The sequence below is a fragment of the Sus scrofa genome, chromosome 4 (genome assembly GCF_054392235.1).
Source record: "Sus scrofa isolate SSC_HxYL_T2T_F1_AM1 chromosome 4, Sscrofa_HxYL_maternal_Yorkshire_Landrace_v2.0, whole genome shotgun sequence".
Lineage (NCBI taxonomy): Eukaryota > Metazoa > Chordata > Mammalia > Artiodactyla > Suidae > Sus > Sus scrofa.
This window is the reverse complement of record NC_139386.1, coordinates 97,052,947-97,070,705: the sequence shown is the minus strand read 5'-3', so window position 1 is coordinate 97,070,705 and position 17,759 is coordinate 97,052,947. Positions and strand designations below refer to the sequence as shown.

Below are 17,759 nucleotides of genomic sequence, written 5' to 3'. Positions count from 1 at the left end.
ATATCACTACCACTTTCTAAATAAAGTTACGGTAGGAAAATAAAATTTTGTAGGATAGCTATTCAAAATATTTACATTTCTGTGTGGTCTTATTACCAGAAAATGTCAATATGTCAGGTCTAAAAATTTATATCTGCACATTCAAAAAATCTGCAGAAGCAGAATGTAGGAACTAGTTCATACTTCTTCCAAAGCTTAAGTTCATTTGCAGTAAATTTAAATATGCAACATTTCCCCATTATTTTACAAGAACAACCGAAGGATATCAATACGAATAGAAATTACTAGCCAAATTTCAATGAAAATCTGTATAATTAATATATGGGGTTGAAAAATGACTATTACAGATGTTGTCCTTCCACTCAGATCTAGATGTGTTGATAAGATAGTTTCTGAAGTAGTAACAGCCCCGCAGAAACAAACTGGAGAGAGTCAAACTCATAACCATGCATCAAATAACTGTACACAAGACTAAATCAAAACTTTAAAATTAGAAAAAAGATTATATTCAAGTACTATTTCAGTCAAAGAGTCTAATAATTTTTAAATCATTTCATCCTTATTTAATTTCTCTTTCTGTGTTTGTATTACAAGATATACTTTAAGTTAGTAAAACAGTACATGTATATTATTAGTAAACAAATATTTAGGGTGCGTGTTTGATATTTTTCCTGAAAATGATGCAGTATCAGGAAAGTTTGTGCGTCCATAATTTACTTGGCTCAATTACTTTATAAGTGAGAAAAACAAGACAAGGCTAATAAAGAGATTTCTTCAAGGTCATACGAATAAATATTTTCCCATTTAAGACTAGAATCCCAGTTTCAGCACACTGTCTGTACTTCCCCCCACCCCTGACTCTAATAGCTTCCTAGGTCATAACCCAAGTTTGGCTCATAGGAAGAGTCATTATTAACCAAGATGTCATAAGGAGTCCAATAATTTCGAATATTTGGAGACCAAGAAGTCATGACATAAATCCAGAGACTGTAAGGGGCTTGAGTCACTGGGCGTTATTGCCATAGCTGTTTTATCCTGCCATCTCTTCCTATGTACAAGGGCTGTTTGCCCCATCCTACAAATGCTGGACACTTTGGAACAACCAGGGCTTAGACTAGGAGTCTCTCCGCAGTGAATGGGCACCTTGTTGACTGTCAACATGGGCTGGAAATGGGACATGAAAAATACACAGGTGCCTCCCGGTGAAGAAAAATTTTGTTTGGAGATACTGAAAACATCATATTAAATGACATCCCAGCAGTCAAGAGTCAGAAGACATTGGAACAAAGTGAGAAGACCAGAGAGGTTATTAGAATCTGAAGGCCACGGGAAAGCTCTATGGCTCTGATGGTGGTGGATGTCCACAGAGAGACACTTTGCCTGGTGAACCAGAGAGCCATGTAGAATTTAGGTCAGATGGGAGTAGGGGCAGAACATCTACAAAAGAAACAGCCTGCTCATTTGCTCTTAGATCAAGGAATTCAGAAATAAACCTTTCTAGACAGTGTTCATTTTTCAGAAATTGCTGAGCCATCATTTATCTGATAATTTGGAATGACTTTGTACCTCTACTAGAAAGACTAAGGAATGCATGACTCTAGAAGGCAGTGACAGAGGAATTGAAGGAATGGCTTAAGTTCCTGAACAGTTGGAAGAAAGAATCCTAGAACTTTCGGGTAAAGGCAAAACAAGTGGGGAGTCTGCTGGAATGTCACACCAGGAAAGAGCTCCACGGGGAAAGACAGACTCTGTTCTTGGTTGTTCCCACTGTGGGCACATCCTACTCACCTATAACACTGAGGGTCATTCTGTCACTGCGCTGAGCCCCCAGGCTATTGTCAGCCTCACAGGAGTAGTTTCCAGAATGTTCTTCAGTCAGAGAGAACGTGAAGGATGCTCTTCCAGAAGGAACTGTGCTGTTCCCCAGGGCGACATCCTCATGATAAAACTGGTACAGGATTGGGGGAGAGCCTCTCTGGGCCTCACAGTGAAGCTCCACCATGTCCCCCACCACAGCCTGGGGCCTGGGGGCCCTGAGGGTGAGGACAGGGCGAGACACTGGAACTGAGAGAGAAAAAAGATCTGTCAGAGAAGGACTAAGGCAGATTCATAATCCCACTCAAGATGCCTAAAAATAGATACATCTCTCTCTCTCTCTCTTTTTTTTTTTTTTTTTTTGTCTTTTCTAGGGCCGCTTCCCATGGCATATGGAGGTTTCCAGGCTAGGGGTCTAATCAGAGCTGTAGCCACCAGCCTACGCCACAGTCACAGCAACACAGGATCTGAGCCGCATCTGCAACCTACACCACAGCTCACAGCAATGCCGGATCCTTAACCCACTGAGAGAGACCAAGGATCGAACCCACAACCTCATGGTTCCTAGTTGGATTCGTTAATCACTGCGCCATGACGGAAACTCCTAGAAACAGATACATCTCTTGAACCATGAATAATCCTAGATAATTTTGTTCTCATCACAACAGTCCTTGCTGCAAGAAGTAAGATGTTGGAGTTCCCATTGTGGCTCAGTGGAAGCAAATCTGACTAGTATCATGAGGATGCAGGTTTGATCCCTGGCCTCGCTCAGTGGGTTAAATATCTGGTGTTGCCATGGCCTATTGTGTAGATCACAGATGCAGCTCAGATCCCGAGTTGTGTGGCTGTGGTATAGGCCAGCTGCTACAGCTCTGCTCAACCCTTAGCCTAGGAACCTCCATATGCCGCAGGATCTTAGCCATGTCTGTGGCCTACACCACAGCTCACGCCAACGACGGATCCTTAACCCAGTGAGCAAGGCCAGGGATCGAACCCACAACCTCATGCTTCCTAGTCAGATTTGTTAACCACTGAGCCATGACGGGAACTCCTCCTTTGCCTCTTTCTGAAGAGCCTCCTAGCTGCTAGAAAACCTAAAGCCTGGCTTGTGAACCAAGGTTGAACAGGAATCAGGAACTTACTTCTGAGTGTGACTGTAACCAGTTTACTGAGGATGGGACCATGAAGGTTGTCAGCTGCACAGTAGTATCTCCCAGCATCATGCTCCTTCACAGTGAGTATCTGCAGTTCTGCTGACAAGGAACGCTGGGTCCTTGTTCCCAGACTTCTGACAGTGCCCTCTCTGTGCCAGGAGAATGTGATATTCCCTGTACCCTTGGCTACTGAGCAAATAAGGAGCAGATTTCCTCCTTCAATCAGCTGCCCCTCAGGGGGCTGGATCTCTAGATTTACATCAGACACAGGGACTCCTGGGAGAACGCAAGGTGACACATGAAGGTTCTCGCGGCAGAAAGGAGAAGGCCAGTTCTACCACGAATAAGCCAGCAGCAGCAAGGGCAATAAGCAGGGGTCCAAAGTGGGCAATAGGGAATTAATTGTGTATATTATTGTAAAGGGAATAACAACCCCCCACCACCACACATGACAATTCCCATCCTTGATCTCCTTAAACCTAATGTTGACCACAGTCGCATTTTATCGGCATTTATCTCTACGGAATCTTTTTTTTTAGGGGTGCACCTGCAGCATATGGAAGTTCCCAGGCTAGGGGTCGAATTGGAGCTGCACCTGCTGGCCTACACCAAAGACACAGCAATGCCAGATCCGCATGGATACTAGTCGGGTTCTTAATCCAGTAAGCTACAATGGGAAACTCCTCTAAAGACTCTTTGATGCACCAGTGGACCACAAAATAAGAAAGAACCCTGACAATATGACTTCTGTCCTAAAATCCAACTCCCCTTCCTATTCTTCAAGACCCTTCTCCAGTCTCCCTCCATCTTCCCACATTCTTTTCCAATTAGTCCAATGCTCGTTTATCTCTCTCTTTAATTTCGAAGTATGTTTAAGTCAACAAATGGCAGCAGCATAGAGACTTATAAAGACTACGCGTGGTCATCTGTGCCTCCAGTTATCTGTTGACCCACAAGAGAACATATCCTATAAGGCTCTGTAACATATGCAGGGCTGGGGACCCAGTAATTGATCAATAACAGCTATTAACTGACTTAGATGGAAGAGAAGGTTCTAGGGACATTGAGCCCATGTTAAACCTGAAGAGAGAAGGATACCAGGACAGCTGAAATCTCCTCTCTGTTACGCTCACCGTCCCAGGGAGCAGGACCTGTCACTGTTCTGCTCTCCTCTCCCCAGCTCTGACCTTGGGAGAGCAGCTGCATAGATACTCACTCTGCACATGGATCTGGGATCTCAAGCTTCTTTTCCTGACAGCTGGAGTCACTGTCTCTGCCTGGCACCAGTAAGATCCTGAGGCTTCACTCAACATGGTGGGTAACCTGAGCTCTGGGGAGCTGCTCCAGCCTGACCCCAGGGCCTGGTTTTCTCTGAAGAAACAGAATTGAAGCTGAGTGTATGCCCTCTGTGGAGGGAGCCATGTGTCACATCTCAGGGTTACTGGTCTCCCCTCTATGGCCGGGGAGGGGTTGAATGTCAGCACAGGACGTGAAAACAGCTCTAGAGAGAAGAATACAGAGAGTTGCCAGGATAGTGAGGCTCAGAGCTCCTGGTAGGATGCACGTTTGCTCTCAGCACCAGCTATGGAACACAGGGACCCATGGTAGAACCATCTCCCACTGCCCTCCTGTGACTGGAGGCGTTTCATGAAATCTTCACTGATGAGCCCCTCCCTGGATCCCTACACACTGTTTCCCTGCTGAGCCCTGCAAGAGGAGAGCCATTACCTTGAACTTGAATCATTAGAGGTTTTGAATTTTCCTTCTTTGTTCCCCAGAAACTTTTTTTAGAAGCACTACAATGATATTTGCCATGATCCCTGGAGACTGAAGTTAGGGTGAAACTAGATTCATAATTACTACTAATTTTTCTTTCATTTTTGTAGAAAACCGTTTCGCTAGTGCTTTCTTCTCTCCTCGGGCATCTCAGAATTACATCATCTCCTTCAAAGATAGGGTATGGGGCCTGGAGGATCAGCCAGTCTGCAAAGAGTAGAGAAATATACTCAATGTATTCCCTGATGCTTCTTTCTTCAAACTCTCCTTTCTGCCCATGAAGAAAGATCGGCAATCCTATACAAAGCTACAAATGTCCTTCATCAACATTTCCACATGGTCACAATACTTGGGTCTCCCTTATCCTAAGATAATAAACTAATTACCAGAAAATGTCCTAAAGAAATCCCCAGACATTTTTTGGCCACACCCACAGCATGCAGAAGTTCCCCAGCCAGGGATCGAACCCACACCACAGCAGCAATTCAAGACAGCAGTGACAGCACCAGATCCTTAACCTGATGTGCCACCAGGAATTCCCCCCATACATATTGCTAAAAGAGGAATTTTATACCATACCTTTTTTCAGACCTGGATCCCTTTTGCCTGATAACTTCTGACTCACTGATACCCTCTGGACCAAGAAGATGGACCACGAAGCTTCCTGTTCCTGCCCTATATTCTCATTTTCCCCACTGAGGTCCATACATCAAATATCCTCATGCCTGGTTATGACTCTGTCTAGGCTCCCTGTGGAAATCCAGCCCTTAGACATGATGCCCAGGAGTTTCATTTCAGAGATGCCCCTTTTCTTTCCTCACCAGATAAAAAATCCACATGTACAGGGTCACTGAAAGAAGATCTTTGGGTCTTGCAACTGTAATCTCCAGTCTGGTCTATTTGAATTGCTTCAGAGTTTTTATCCAACAATTTCTCATTATAGTACCAAGATATGTGTCCCTGGCTTGGAGAATAGGAATCTTTGCACGTGAGAGTCACTTTGTCTCCTTTGAAGTTTGTAGACCATGGAGGATTGAGGAGAAGAAAAGCTTTGGGAATTACTCCTGAAGAGAAAATGGAAAGATGAAGGCAGGTAAAGGTAAACAGGAGGTGGATGGTGTTTGCAGCTAGGTGTTTTTTCTGGACTGATTCCTATTAGGACCAGGGTGGGAAATGGAGAAGACACAACGTGGGAAAATGCCTGGGACAGAATCACTTCATTTTTTGCCTTGCCTGGAGGTGGACCAGAGGGCGTCATAGGGAACAGGTGTTAGCTTCCTGCTGCGGGCTCAGAAAAGTTGAAGAGATGTGATTTGTAGTTGGACTGTGAAGGCCTCTGAAGGTGGGCTGATCCTGAAATGCTTTCCCTGTATATACTTTCCTGTCAAGACAAAAGTGAGCATGGGGTATATATACCCTTCAGAAGCCATTTCCGAATTCTGAAAAACCAATTCCTACTTGGTCGTTAATACTTAATGGACAAGATTTTCTTTTCACTTCCAATTTTTTTAAAACCTTGCTTTACTTGAGATTCTATGGGCAAGGCAAATTTTTTTCTACTCTATCAGTTGAATACAATTAGTAATTGGGACAGGATACAAAAATTTTAAACAAAGAAGCATAGACTCCTTGAGTCTCCTTGTGTATATAATTGCAACTGACCAATGAGAACAGAAATTGAAACAATGCAATGACATGAGCTTCTTTTGGAGATGTGTAAAGATTTGGCTGTAGCATTCTTCCTCTGTGAGTGGGAGTTATTTCTCTATTTTTTGGTGGTGGCACCAGCTTGGACATACAGATGGAGGGGTCTTGGGGAGTAGAGGAGAGAGGATGGGGGTCGTCTCACTATCGGCCTCCTGCCTCCACCTTTCCCTCTGCCAGTGCTTCCCTCCCCTCTACACTGTGGCATTTGGTGATAGGGAAAGAACTGTAGACTGGAGAAATCAGAGAAGGGACTGCTCAGCCACCATAGCAACAGGTGTGACCTCAGAGTAGCAACACCACCGATGTCGACACATCACCACAGTCCTCATTTCTGGGAACAGGTAGTGTTGGCCAGGAGGACCCATGCCCAGAGACCAGGAGGAACAGAGAAAGGGGAAAACTGACCTGATTGATCTCTTCCAGGAGCTGTAAGGGAGCCAAAATTTAGAGATTAGCACAGAGAAATGCTTTTCAAACCTTTTTTTTTTATGGCAGCACCTGTGCAGTATGGAAGTTACCCAGGTTAGGGGTCAAATCATCAGAGCTGCAGCTGCCAGCCTACACCACAGCCACAGCAATGCCAGATCAGAGCTGTGTCTGCGACCTACACTACAGTTTACAGCAACTGGATCCTCAACCCACTGAGCGAGGCCAGGTATCAAACCCACATCTTCATGGTTATTAGTTGGTTTGTCACCACTGAGCCACAATGGGAACTCTTGCTTTCCAAACCTTTTCAATGAGACATTCTCTGAAAAGTGTTCCGACAACCCAGCCACAACCACTTCTTTGGTTTTTCCTTCCCCTTTCTTTGCCCCCATTCTTTGACACCCAGAACCGCCCCCTCCTTCAGCAAACAAACAAGTATAGCCGATAATACATTCTACAGACATGAATGTCTTGTATCCACAGCCCTGGCTCGGCTCTTTGCTGTTTCATGCGTGGCAGCTTCATTGTTCCTTCCCACCCTCTCTTCTCTAGCCTGAACTCAGCAGTGAAGAAATAGGGCAGAGCTTGGAGAAATGGTTTATCTCCCCTCATTTCTTGGGCATGGCTTCTTCTCTACTTGTTCAATCTCTGGTTAAATACTGGCTTAACATCTCAGGAAGGGGTCATGTTTCTTAGTTCATTGTCCCTCACTCAGGTAAATTTGGAAATAATAGTTTATCTGAGGGATGCAGAAGGGATTTGGCAGAAAGAAAAATTCAATCTTCCTATGAGATGGAAAAGAAATGGCTGAAGAACCAAGGATAATATACTTGACATGCTCTGTTGGCTGTATTGAGAGCCTTTTGGTTTTCCCAGAACCCAGCTCTGCTCATTTTTCTTCTCCTGTGTAAAGAAAAAAATGTTGTCTGCTGTTCTGTTCTACAAGGATTAAGCCATTGGCCGCTGCAGCTGCCCACAGACAGTGCCCTCTGAAGGGAATTCAGGATGGAGAAAAACAGGAAACATCCTGTGCCTTGGATTTACTGGCACCTAGATAGTTAAGAAGCATAACTAGGAGAAATTTTCAAATGACCCCATATTCTTGCATTTTCCCACATGGAGAAAAGCACTAAAATCGTTAAGATGTCTGTTCTTTGTGATTTGCAGTAACCTTTTGATCCTTGTCTATATATTTTTCCCAGTAAAAAAAAAAAAGTTCATATATATCCTGGATCCTCCCTTATCTTCTTTGGAGCAGTTCCTCAGAGCTATCTGAGATGCTGTCTCCTGGACTATAGTCCTCAGTAAGTCCCCAAATAAAACTTAATTCACAGTTTTCACATTGTGCATTTTTCTTTTGGTCACCAGTTTGGGTGACTGCAAAAGGACCCAGAGCAGATTTCACTCCTTCACCTGAACTCTATGAGGATGCACAGCTTGGGTAGCAGTGGGGCCTCTTGGGCCCATCTGTCCCCAGTGAGTTCAGACAAATTTGGACAAGTCTCTCCCCCCGATTCAGGAGCTATTAATTACATTTACTTAAGGGAACCAATAAAGTTACCTGAGCCCACACAGTATAAAGTGAAAACAGGGGGCTAATATTCAGGGACTAATAAAAGTAATAATAAAGTTTTTTTTGCCCCTAGGATAAATTTCTCTGTTTAACTTGTGCACTCCGAAAGCAGGCCTTTGTTGAATACCTTGTGCAAGTTTTAAAGGCAAGATAAACTGAACCCTAAAGTTCTAGAACATAGAACTCTTTTTTGCGTATGTGCTATTTTAGGGCCACATTCGAGGCATATGGAAGTTTCCGGGCTAGGGGTCGAATCAGAGCTGTAGACGCCAGCCTACAGCACAGCTACAGCAATGTAGGATCCGAGCAGCATCTGCCACCTATGCCACAGCTCATGGCAATGCCAGATCCTTAACCCACTGAGCGAGGCCAGGGATGGAACCTTCGTCCTCATGGATACCAGTCAGATTCCCTTCTGCTGAACCATGACGGGAACTCCAAAACTAAATTTATAAATAGTTCTATTTAATTGATTTTAAGTGCTTACAAATTAAATATTTTTAAATGTAGTAGAAACTAACCGAAGTGAATTTCAAGTTCATGTGATCCGGGAAATAGTCAGTATTAAGTTAATATTCGGTGTTAAAGTTCAAGTTTGTTGGTCTAATATAGATGTCTTACTTTTACTACACCTAAGTTTACTAAGATTCAAATAAAGTTATATTATCTCTGTGATAAAATTTATCAGGGAGAAAAATAGCTTGGGATGGTGATTGACTTTGTCTCATGTCTCATAAAATTTTCATGGATAATCCCAATATAATTGTTAAGAACAAATGAATTAAGTAGATGTAAATGGGGTAAGAGCTTTTAGGTGAACTTTTAAAGACTAATCATGTTTTATGGTGTATCTACTTAAAAATAGTTTCTCCAGATCTTTGGTAACTTGAAACTTTAGAATTTTTCTAAATTAAATGATGGAAATTTATTAAACGTTTAGATAATGTCCACATAAAATCAGATACTGAAACATTAATTACTGAACATAGACTTCATTTTACAGAGAAACTAAAACTATTTGGGACTATTAATAAAAAATGTTTGGTGCCATAATAAAAAATTCTTTTTCAAAAGCACATATTTTTAGATGTTCCTGTCATGGCGCAGTGGAAATGAATCTGACTAGGAAACATGAAGTTGTGGGTTTGATCCCTAGCCTTGCTCAGTGGGTTGGGGATCTGGCATTGCCGTGAGCTGTGGTGTAGGTTGCAGACATGGCTCAGATCTGGCATTCCTGTGGCTGTGGTGTAGACCGGCAGCTACAGCTCTGATCAGACCCCTAGCATAGGAACCTCCATATGCCGTGAGTGTGGCCCTAAAAAGACAAATAAAAAATAAAAATAAAAAGCACATATTTTTAAAAATCATAAATATGTATAAGTGTGCCAATCTACAGAATGCTAATGTAAAACACAGTTCGTAATTGCTTACTTCTTAGTTTTCACTAGGAATTAAGTTTTTTTTTAAAGTTAAGAATTTGGATTTCCTGTTGTGGTTCAGCAGGTTAAGAATGCAACATAGTGTCCATGAAGATGTGGGTTCAATCCCTGGCCTCGCTGGATGAGTTAAGGATCCAACATTGCTGTGGCTGTGGTGTAGGTTGCAGATGCAGCCCCAATCTGACCCTTAGCCCAGGAAGGTGTATGCTGCAGGTGCGGCAGAAAGAAAAAAAGAATGAGAAAGAGAGAGGGAGAAAAAGAAAGGAAGGAAGGGAGGGAGGAAGGAAGGAAGATGAAAGAAAAAGAATTCTAATTAGTATATGTAATTAAAACTACGAAAATTAATAAGGGCAATTTGGTATGAAAGGAAAAGGATATAAAGAATGGAAATGAATTTTGTTACAGAAAAAGAAAGTAATTTTGTCCTGGAGAGAAAGAAAGAGCACAGGGCAAAATGTGAAAGTGAAAAAGAAAGTCATGGAAGGTTTGTGGGAAAGCAACTATAACCATGTTGTGCATAGTAAGGGCTGGCTAGGATTAAAATAAAATTTAACTGAGTAACTACATTTAAATGTTAAAAGTAAGCTGGTACCAAACTAGAATTTGGTTTTCTCTCTATATTAAGAGAACAAAAATTTCTTAGAATATTGATCTGCTTTTGATAACATTGGAAAGTTTCTTTATCTTTTAAGTAATTTGCTATAACTTTCTGTATTTACCTTTAAAATCTTCTATTGTCACCTGGGTTCAATGACTATGTATCTTTCATAGTGATTTATGATCCCATTTGACCAAGTATTTAAAAAACTTTAAGAAACTTCCTATATCCAATTACAGTTTTTCCCCCACCCTTTCTTCTGTTGCAATATGAGTATCTAGACATAACCCCCTTGCTGTACAGTGGGAAAATAAAAAAAAAAAAAGAAAGAAACTTCCTATATCAAATTTTAAATGTTCTTTTGACTTCTAGCCAACTTTGGGATGTTTCAAAGGGACACTAAAACATCCCAAAGAGAGATATTAAACTAATTAGGTTTCTTTGGTATGTTAAATTAAGTGGAAAACTTTGTCAAATAAGTGGTGATAAACCTTCTTAGGGTCTACTTTTATGGATAAATGTCATTAATATAGATATTCCAAAAGTTATATGAAATTCCTAAAAGTCTGATATGTCATAATATAATATTATTGGTCATAATTCAAATTATTCACCTAAAATATTGTATGCCACAGGAATGTTGTATGTTCTTTGTCAGTTACGCTGTAATCAGATTTTTAACCATGCCATTTTAAATCTTTCGTCATTTATAGGCAGTCATTGTTTTACTCTGATGCTTTTACAAAATGAAGACCTTCAAGAAGATTCATAAAAAAGAGCTTTTGAGAAAAAAGGTTTCTGATGACTTTTAGATCATACCACTGAACCGGCTAAGAAATTACAAAACTTCAATGGAAAACCTCATGATTTCATCCAAAGCTATCGGGATTAATTGCACAGACCTCAACGAAATAAAATAATTTATAATTTTATAATTTTTTGTCTGAAATATTACTAGCTTTTTTTGTTTTTAATGGAAGTTTCTGGGGTAGGGGTCAAATTGGAGCTGCTGCTGCAGGCCTGCGCCACAGCCACAGCAACACCAGATCCAAGCAGCATGTGCATTCTATGCTGCAGCTTGTGGCAACGCTGGATCCTTAACTCGCTGAGCGAGGCCAGGGATCGAACCCACATCCTCATGGGCACTATGCAGGGTTCTTAACCCACTGAGCAACAACAGGAACTCCTGAAATATTACTGGCTTTTAATCCTTATTTCTCAGAAAACCGTTCCTCATACTATGAGCCACAGCAAACTGAGAAAATATACTTTTGTAAACAAAGATGAAACATTTATTTACTTTTTTTCCTTTTACCTGATCAGCCCAGAATTTGGCTTCTCCAGCTGGATCTCCTCTGGACTTGATGGCTTGTTATGATCCAGATTACAACTAGTTATACTAATCATTATTTTAACTTATTCTCTCTTTGTTGTTTTCAAATTGTTTATGCTTCCTGCTCTCTCTGTTCTACTCTGACCTTATTAATGTTACTAGCTATAGCATTTACATTCTGTCGGATTTTATTTATTTATTTATTTATTTATTTTTTGCCGTTTCTAGGGCTGCTCCTGTGGCCTATGGAGGTTCCCAGGCTAGGGGTCCAATCAGAGCTATAGCCACCGGCCTACACCAGAGCCACAGCAACACCAGATCCGAGCCTCGTCTGCGACCTACACCACAGCTCATGGCAACGCCAGATCTTTAACCCACTGAGCAAGGCCAGGGATCAAATCCACATCCTCATGGTTCCTCGTTGGGTTTGTTAACCACTACACCATGACGGGAACTTCTATTCGTTATTTTTAAATTGTTTGGGCCATGCCCCTAGCATGTGGAAGTTTCTGGGCCGGGGACTGAACCTGCACCACACCAGTTACCCAAACCACAGCAGTGATAATGCTGACCCTTAACCACTAGGCCACCAGGGAACTCCTAACCTATTTTATAAGATTGTTGCCTCTCGTTTTACCTGATGTGTAACCAGGCCTCCAACAAAATTAATAATGGGTAAAGGTCCTGAGACAATTATCACTTACATTACCCTATAGAGAATAATTGTAATTGTGCAGCTCTAGATATGAGAAGAAGAAATAACAAGAGGAAAACATTTCCTGGATCATAATAGACTAGGAAGACAAATGATGCAGAGAACTTTAGGTGATCAACAAGGGCCTAATCCAGATACAGCACATGAATGACCTATCACTGAGATCTTCACTTTGTCTTTGAATAAGCACACTGTCAGGCCAATTGGTCGTAAAATGCCTCCCAAACCTTGAATTTTTCTGACCAACAAAGGGCACTGTAAAAGAAAAATTGTTGCCTGCTGTTCCTGTTCTATAAAGATCAAACCATTAGCCACTGCAGTTGCCCACCAATAGTGCCCTCAGGGGGAATTCAGGATGAGGAGAAACAGCTAACATTTTGTGCTTTGGATATACCGGCCCTTAGATAGTTAAGAAGCATATGCAAGAAAAAATTTCAAATGACTTCTGATTCTTCTATCTTCCCATGCATAGAAAAGCAGGAAAATCGTTCACTTGAGATGTCTATTCTTTGTGATTAGCAGTAATCTTTTGATGCTTGACTACATGTTTCTCCCAGCTAACAAAAATTTACATGTCTACAATATAAATATATATAATTATATATTACATAGTTTCAATATATTTGTTAAATCCATATATATACACACACACACTGGTTCCTCCCTTACCTCTTCAGAGCAGTTTCTCAGCGCTGAGAGGCTGTCCTGTGGGTTATCGTCCTCAGTAAGTTTCCCAAACAAAACTTAACTCACAGCTTGTATGTTGTACATTTTTCTTTCAGTGGACAATTACTATCTGTCTCTCAATCCCGAGTGGTAGCAGAGATGGACACTCCTTGGATTTTCCCTGGTTGACATCAGGAACCAAGGCCCCAGTCCCAGTTCAACCCGTCTACTCACCCAGGATCAGCAGCAGCAGCCACAGAAGCATGGGGACCTGGTCTGGCTGAGGGCATGGAATGTCTCTCTCAGCAAAAGCCAGCCTTAGTTCCCAGCCACAAAAGAGGACAGAAGGGTAGCACTCAGATGGTCTCTGAAATATTTAGAAAAGAGGAAGTAAAAGAATCATGTCTCGCCTTAGGTTCTGAAAAATGAACATGGCTATCTTCCTAAATGTTGTTTGTGTTTCAACCCTGGCAGCTGTGCATTTTTCAGATGTTGACAGTCACCTTCCAACAGCTCAGGTCTCTCAGGAGAAATGTCCCCAGGGCTGTGCTGGGTTCTCTGAAAAGGCCACACTGGGGATTTGCTAGTATTCAAATAATATTTTTTCATTTTCAAATGGAAAAACCCTTCATTACCTTGAATGCACAAAACCTCTGTTCTGCAGAAGGCTCCTAATATAGGTACACTTGGGGACTGTGATGTCCTGCTAGGTTTTACGGTGTGAATCACAAAAAAAAAGTATCAAAGTGGACACCAAAGCCTTTTCAACCCTACATTAGCTGGCATGAAGTTGCTGAAGAGGAAGAAAATTTTTTTTTTTTTTTAATTCACAGACTGGAGTTCCCATTGTGACTCAGCAGTAACGAACCCAACTAGTATCCATGAAGACTTGGGTTTGATCCCTGGTCCCGCTCAGTGGGTTGAGGATCCGGCATTGCGGTGAGCTGTGGTGTAGGTCGCAGACATGGCTTGGATCCCACATTGATGTGGCTGTGGTTTGGGCTGACAGTTGCAGTTCCAATTCAACCCCTAGCTTGGGAACTTCCATAGGCCATGGGTGAGGCCCTAAAAAGCAAAAATAAATAAATAAATAGTAAAAATTCACAGACTAGCAAAAAAGGCTGCCCCTAAATTCCTCCCAGATCTGTGTAAATTAGAAGATAAGTGAACAAGTAGAAGAGAGAAAACTGTTTTGTTCCCATCTCAGCCTACAATCAATGCTGTGGCTGGACAGGCCCTTGTGGATCTTATCATGATTGCAAGACACCCTCAACAATAACCATGAAGAAACTTTGTAAAAGGAAAGTGTATTACTCACAGGTCCTGGAAAGCACATGGCCCACCTGGGTCTTGGCCTAGGCTGGAGGGTAGGGTCCTGAAATTTCCAGGGCTCGCTCTTTATTGTGAATTCAAAAAATAGAAGACTGGAATTTAAAGCACAGGAAGAGAAAAAAAAAAAAAAAAAAAAAAACAAGAGGCCCAGAGGGTCAGTTATCAAAATCAACCAATATCTCTAAAACAAAGTAGGCTGGTGTCTGACAGTTCTTTGAAGTAAATGCCTCAGCAATCAAAGCTTAGGGCACTTGCATTACAACAAAACAAAACAGCAAAGACAACGAAAACACTGCAGAACCCCTATTTTAAAAGCTAGAGCCCTTTTGAGAGGCCTTCCATGGCCTTACAATCAAAGAGATCTCAGCTGATTCTTTTCAGTTTCAGGCCCCTTTGTGCCTTTTTCACAGCATTTTCCATAATTTGTAACAATTTCTTCAGTTTGCTTTTTTTGATGACTTCTCCTAGGTTAAAATTCAAGGGCCCATGTTTATCTTACCCATCGTTGTATATACTCTATGCCTCTAATAATTCTTTCTTGAAGACAGGCATTTAATATTTATTGAAGGACTATGAAAAACTCTGGACCAGTGTTTCTCAACCTTTATTTCATTAGCACGTCTCTAAGGGGCCTTTTTAGATTTTTTTTTCCTAGCCACCTCTCTCCTCCATGAAACATTAATAGCACAGATATTTTGTATATCTGTACATATACATCTGCTTTTGCATTAAAAATATGATTTTTTTTTCTCCTTCACAAGAACCAATTTTTGCTGCCTTGAGGGTAATATCACCTCTGTTAGGAAAGCTCTCAACATCAATTCAGACCATTCTCAGCAATCTAAATACCGGAATAGAGAGTTAGGACCATTCAAAGACACCTTTGTAGTAGAAATGGAAAAACCTCTGATGAAGTTTCCCTTCTGTGGGGACAACCTCCAGAAGCTATAATGGAAAGAGATCCTCCTTAAGCAAATGACATTCTATTCTTTCCCCCATGACAGTTACCTAATTTTGTCTTTCTGTGTGTATTTATGTGATTGTTTGATGTTTGTCTCCTTAGACTATAATATCATAAAAGCTAAAAAGAGTCTGGTGTGTTCTCAACATTTTCTTTCTTTTCTTCCTTCCTACTTCCTTTCTTTCCTCCTCCGCTCCCTCTTCCCTTCTTTTCTTTTCTTTTTTTTTTTTAATTGTAGTAAGAACACTGAACATGATATCTATCTTCTTAATAAAATTTTAATTATACATTATTGTTGACTAGAGAGACAATGTTATCTACATGTTATGCCAGTAGATTTCTAGATGCAGACTTAAGCTTGCTTATCTGACACTTTATGACAGTTAATTAGCAGTAGTTCCTCCTTTCCCCTTTCTGGCAACCACAATTTGACTCTTAGTTCTATGAATTTGACTTCTTTAGATATCTCATATAAGTAAGATAATGCAGTGTTTCTTTCCTGTGACCGGCCTACCTCACTTAGCATACTGTCCTCATGGATCATCTATGTTGTCGTAAGTTGCAGAGTTTCCTTGTTTTTCTAAGGCTGAGTAGCTTTTCATTATATGTACATACCATGTTTTCTTTATCCGTGTATCTGATGATGGACAGGTTTTTTCCATGCCATGGCTATTTTGAATAGTGCTTTAATGAACATAGCCTTGCTAATAACCTAGTCAAGATCCTGATTTCAATTATTTGGGATAAATACCCAGAACTGGGATTGGTGGATCCTATAATAGTTCTGTTTCTAATTTTGCGGGAAAAACTTTATACTGTTTCCATAGCTGCTCTATCTTATAGATTAATAAATGACACCTTACTAAAATGAATAAAGCTTAGAAGATGAAAATAAAGTGAGGAATGGCAACAAAGTCAGGTCTGAAGCTTTGTGGTCAGGCAAATACGGATTTTGGTCTCAGGTTTACCTTCCGCTAGGGCTGTGTGAACATGGCAAACTACTTGCCCAAGGTTGTTAACAATGGACAATAAAACACACTTAAAATTTCTTTTTTACAGAAACAGACTCACAGACATAGAAAACAAATTTATCATTATCAAAGGGGAGAGAGTGAAGGAGGGACAAATTAGGAGAATGGGATTAACAGATAGATAAATACTATGATACATAAAAAAGATAAGCCGCAAGGATTTACTTTATAGCACCAGGAGTTACACTCAGTATCTTGTAATAACCTATAATGGAATATAATCTGCAAAAAAAAATCACTATGCTGTACATCTGAAACTAATGCAATATAGTAAATCAATCTATACTTCAATTTAAAAATTGATTTTTGATAGTTCTTCAGTTTAGAGGTGGAGTGTATGTTCCCTCCCCTTGCATCTGGACAATTTTTCTAGGCACTAGAGCCCAGTAAAAAGTGTTAGGAGTGACTCTGTGTAACTTTTAAATTAGTCAATGAAATGTTGTAGATTCAATATCACACCTTTTTTTTTTGAATCCTAAACCAACATGTAAATAGTTTGACTCCCCTGAGGTTACCGTGTCATGAGGAAATCCAGACCAAATTGCAATGTGGCCCAAACACGCTCTAATTGACTATCCTAGTTGAGGTCCTACCTGCAACCAGCATCAACTGCCGGACATCTGCGTCCTTTTATGACCCATGTAATAGATCAAAGAATTCAAATGTGTTACTGTTCTTGTCCTGAGTAGAACAACTGAGAAGGAGAGAGAAAATATTGTACTAAGTTGTTTCAATTTATTTAAATATAACTCCTTATTACATTTTATTCCATTGCATATAAATGAAGCATGTCTATTGAAAATTATTAAATTATGTTTAATAATTGGACTTTTTATTTAAAAGTCAAGCATGGAGGAATGTGGTAATGGTTTTAGTCTCAAGTGACTACGCACAGGGGAAAATGACATATTGTAAAATTAGTAATATGGCAACATCGCCCACAGCAAAGAACCTTAGAAAATCGTGAAGCATGAAAATAATTGATCAGATTTTTGAGGTTTACTTTTTTCTTTTCTCTCTCTCTCTCTCTTTTTTTTTTTTTTCCTTTTTAGGGCTGCAACTGTGGTTTATGGAAGTTCCCAAGCTAGAGGTCAAATCAGAGCTGCAGCTGCCAGCCCACGCCACAGCAACACCAGATCTGAGCCGCATCCAATACACTGCAGCTTGCAGCAATGCTGGATCCTTAACCCACTGAGTGAGGCCCGGGATTAAACTTGCATCCTCATAGAC

The 17,759-nt window shown here is 40.9% G+C and overlaps 1 protein-coding gene across 25 annotated transcripts in view; it reads right to left on the bottom strand.

The window, feature by feature from the left end:
• Window positions 1–13,756, bottom strand: part of LOC100158069 (Fc receptor-like protein 3) — a 44,045-nt gene extending 30,289 nt beyond the window's left edge. Inside the window, exons 1-9 of one of the 25 annotated variants that reach the window (XM_085022632.1) lie at window positions 13,709–13,739; window positions 13,440–13,572; window positions 6,858–6,878; window positions 5,979–6,126; window positions 5,567–5,809; window positions 4,698–4,952; window positions 4,186–4,470; window positions 2,958–3,245; window positions 1,789–2,064 (exon numbers count right to left, since the gene is read on the bottom strand). In XM_085022632.1, coding sequence (XP_084878758.1) covers window positions 1,789–2,064; window positions 2,958–3,245; window positions 4,186–4,470; window positions 4,698–4,952; window positions 5,567–5,809; window positions 5,979–6,003 — 1,372 coding nt within the window. In that variant the 5' untranslated portion in view covers window positions 6,004–6,126; window positions 6,858–6,878; window positions 13,440–13,572; window positions 13,709–13,739. Of the gene's footprint in view, window positions 1–1,788; window positions 2,065–2,957; window positions 3,246–4,185; window positions 4,471–4,697; window positions 4,953–5,566; window positions 5,810–5,978; window positions 6,127–6,857; window positions 6,879–13,191; window positions 13,682–13,708 lie in introns of those variants that run through there. The other 24 variants (XM_085022646.1, XM_085022645.1, XM_021089609.2 and 21 more) reach the window with 24 other exon arrangements.
• Between the last annotated feature and the right edge of the window lie 4,003 nt (window positions 13,757–17,759).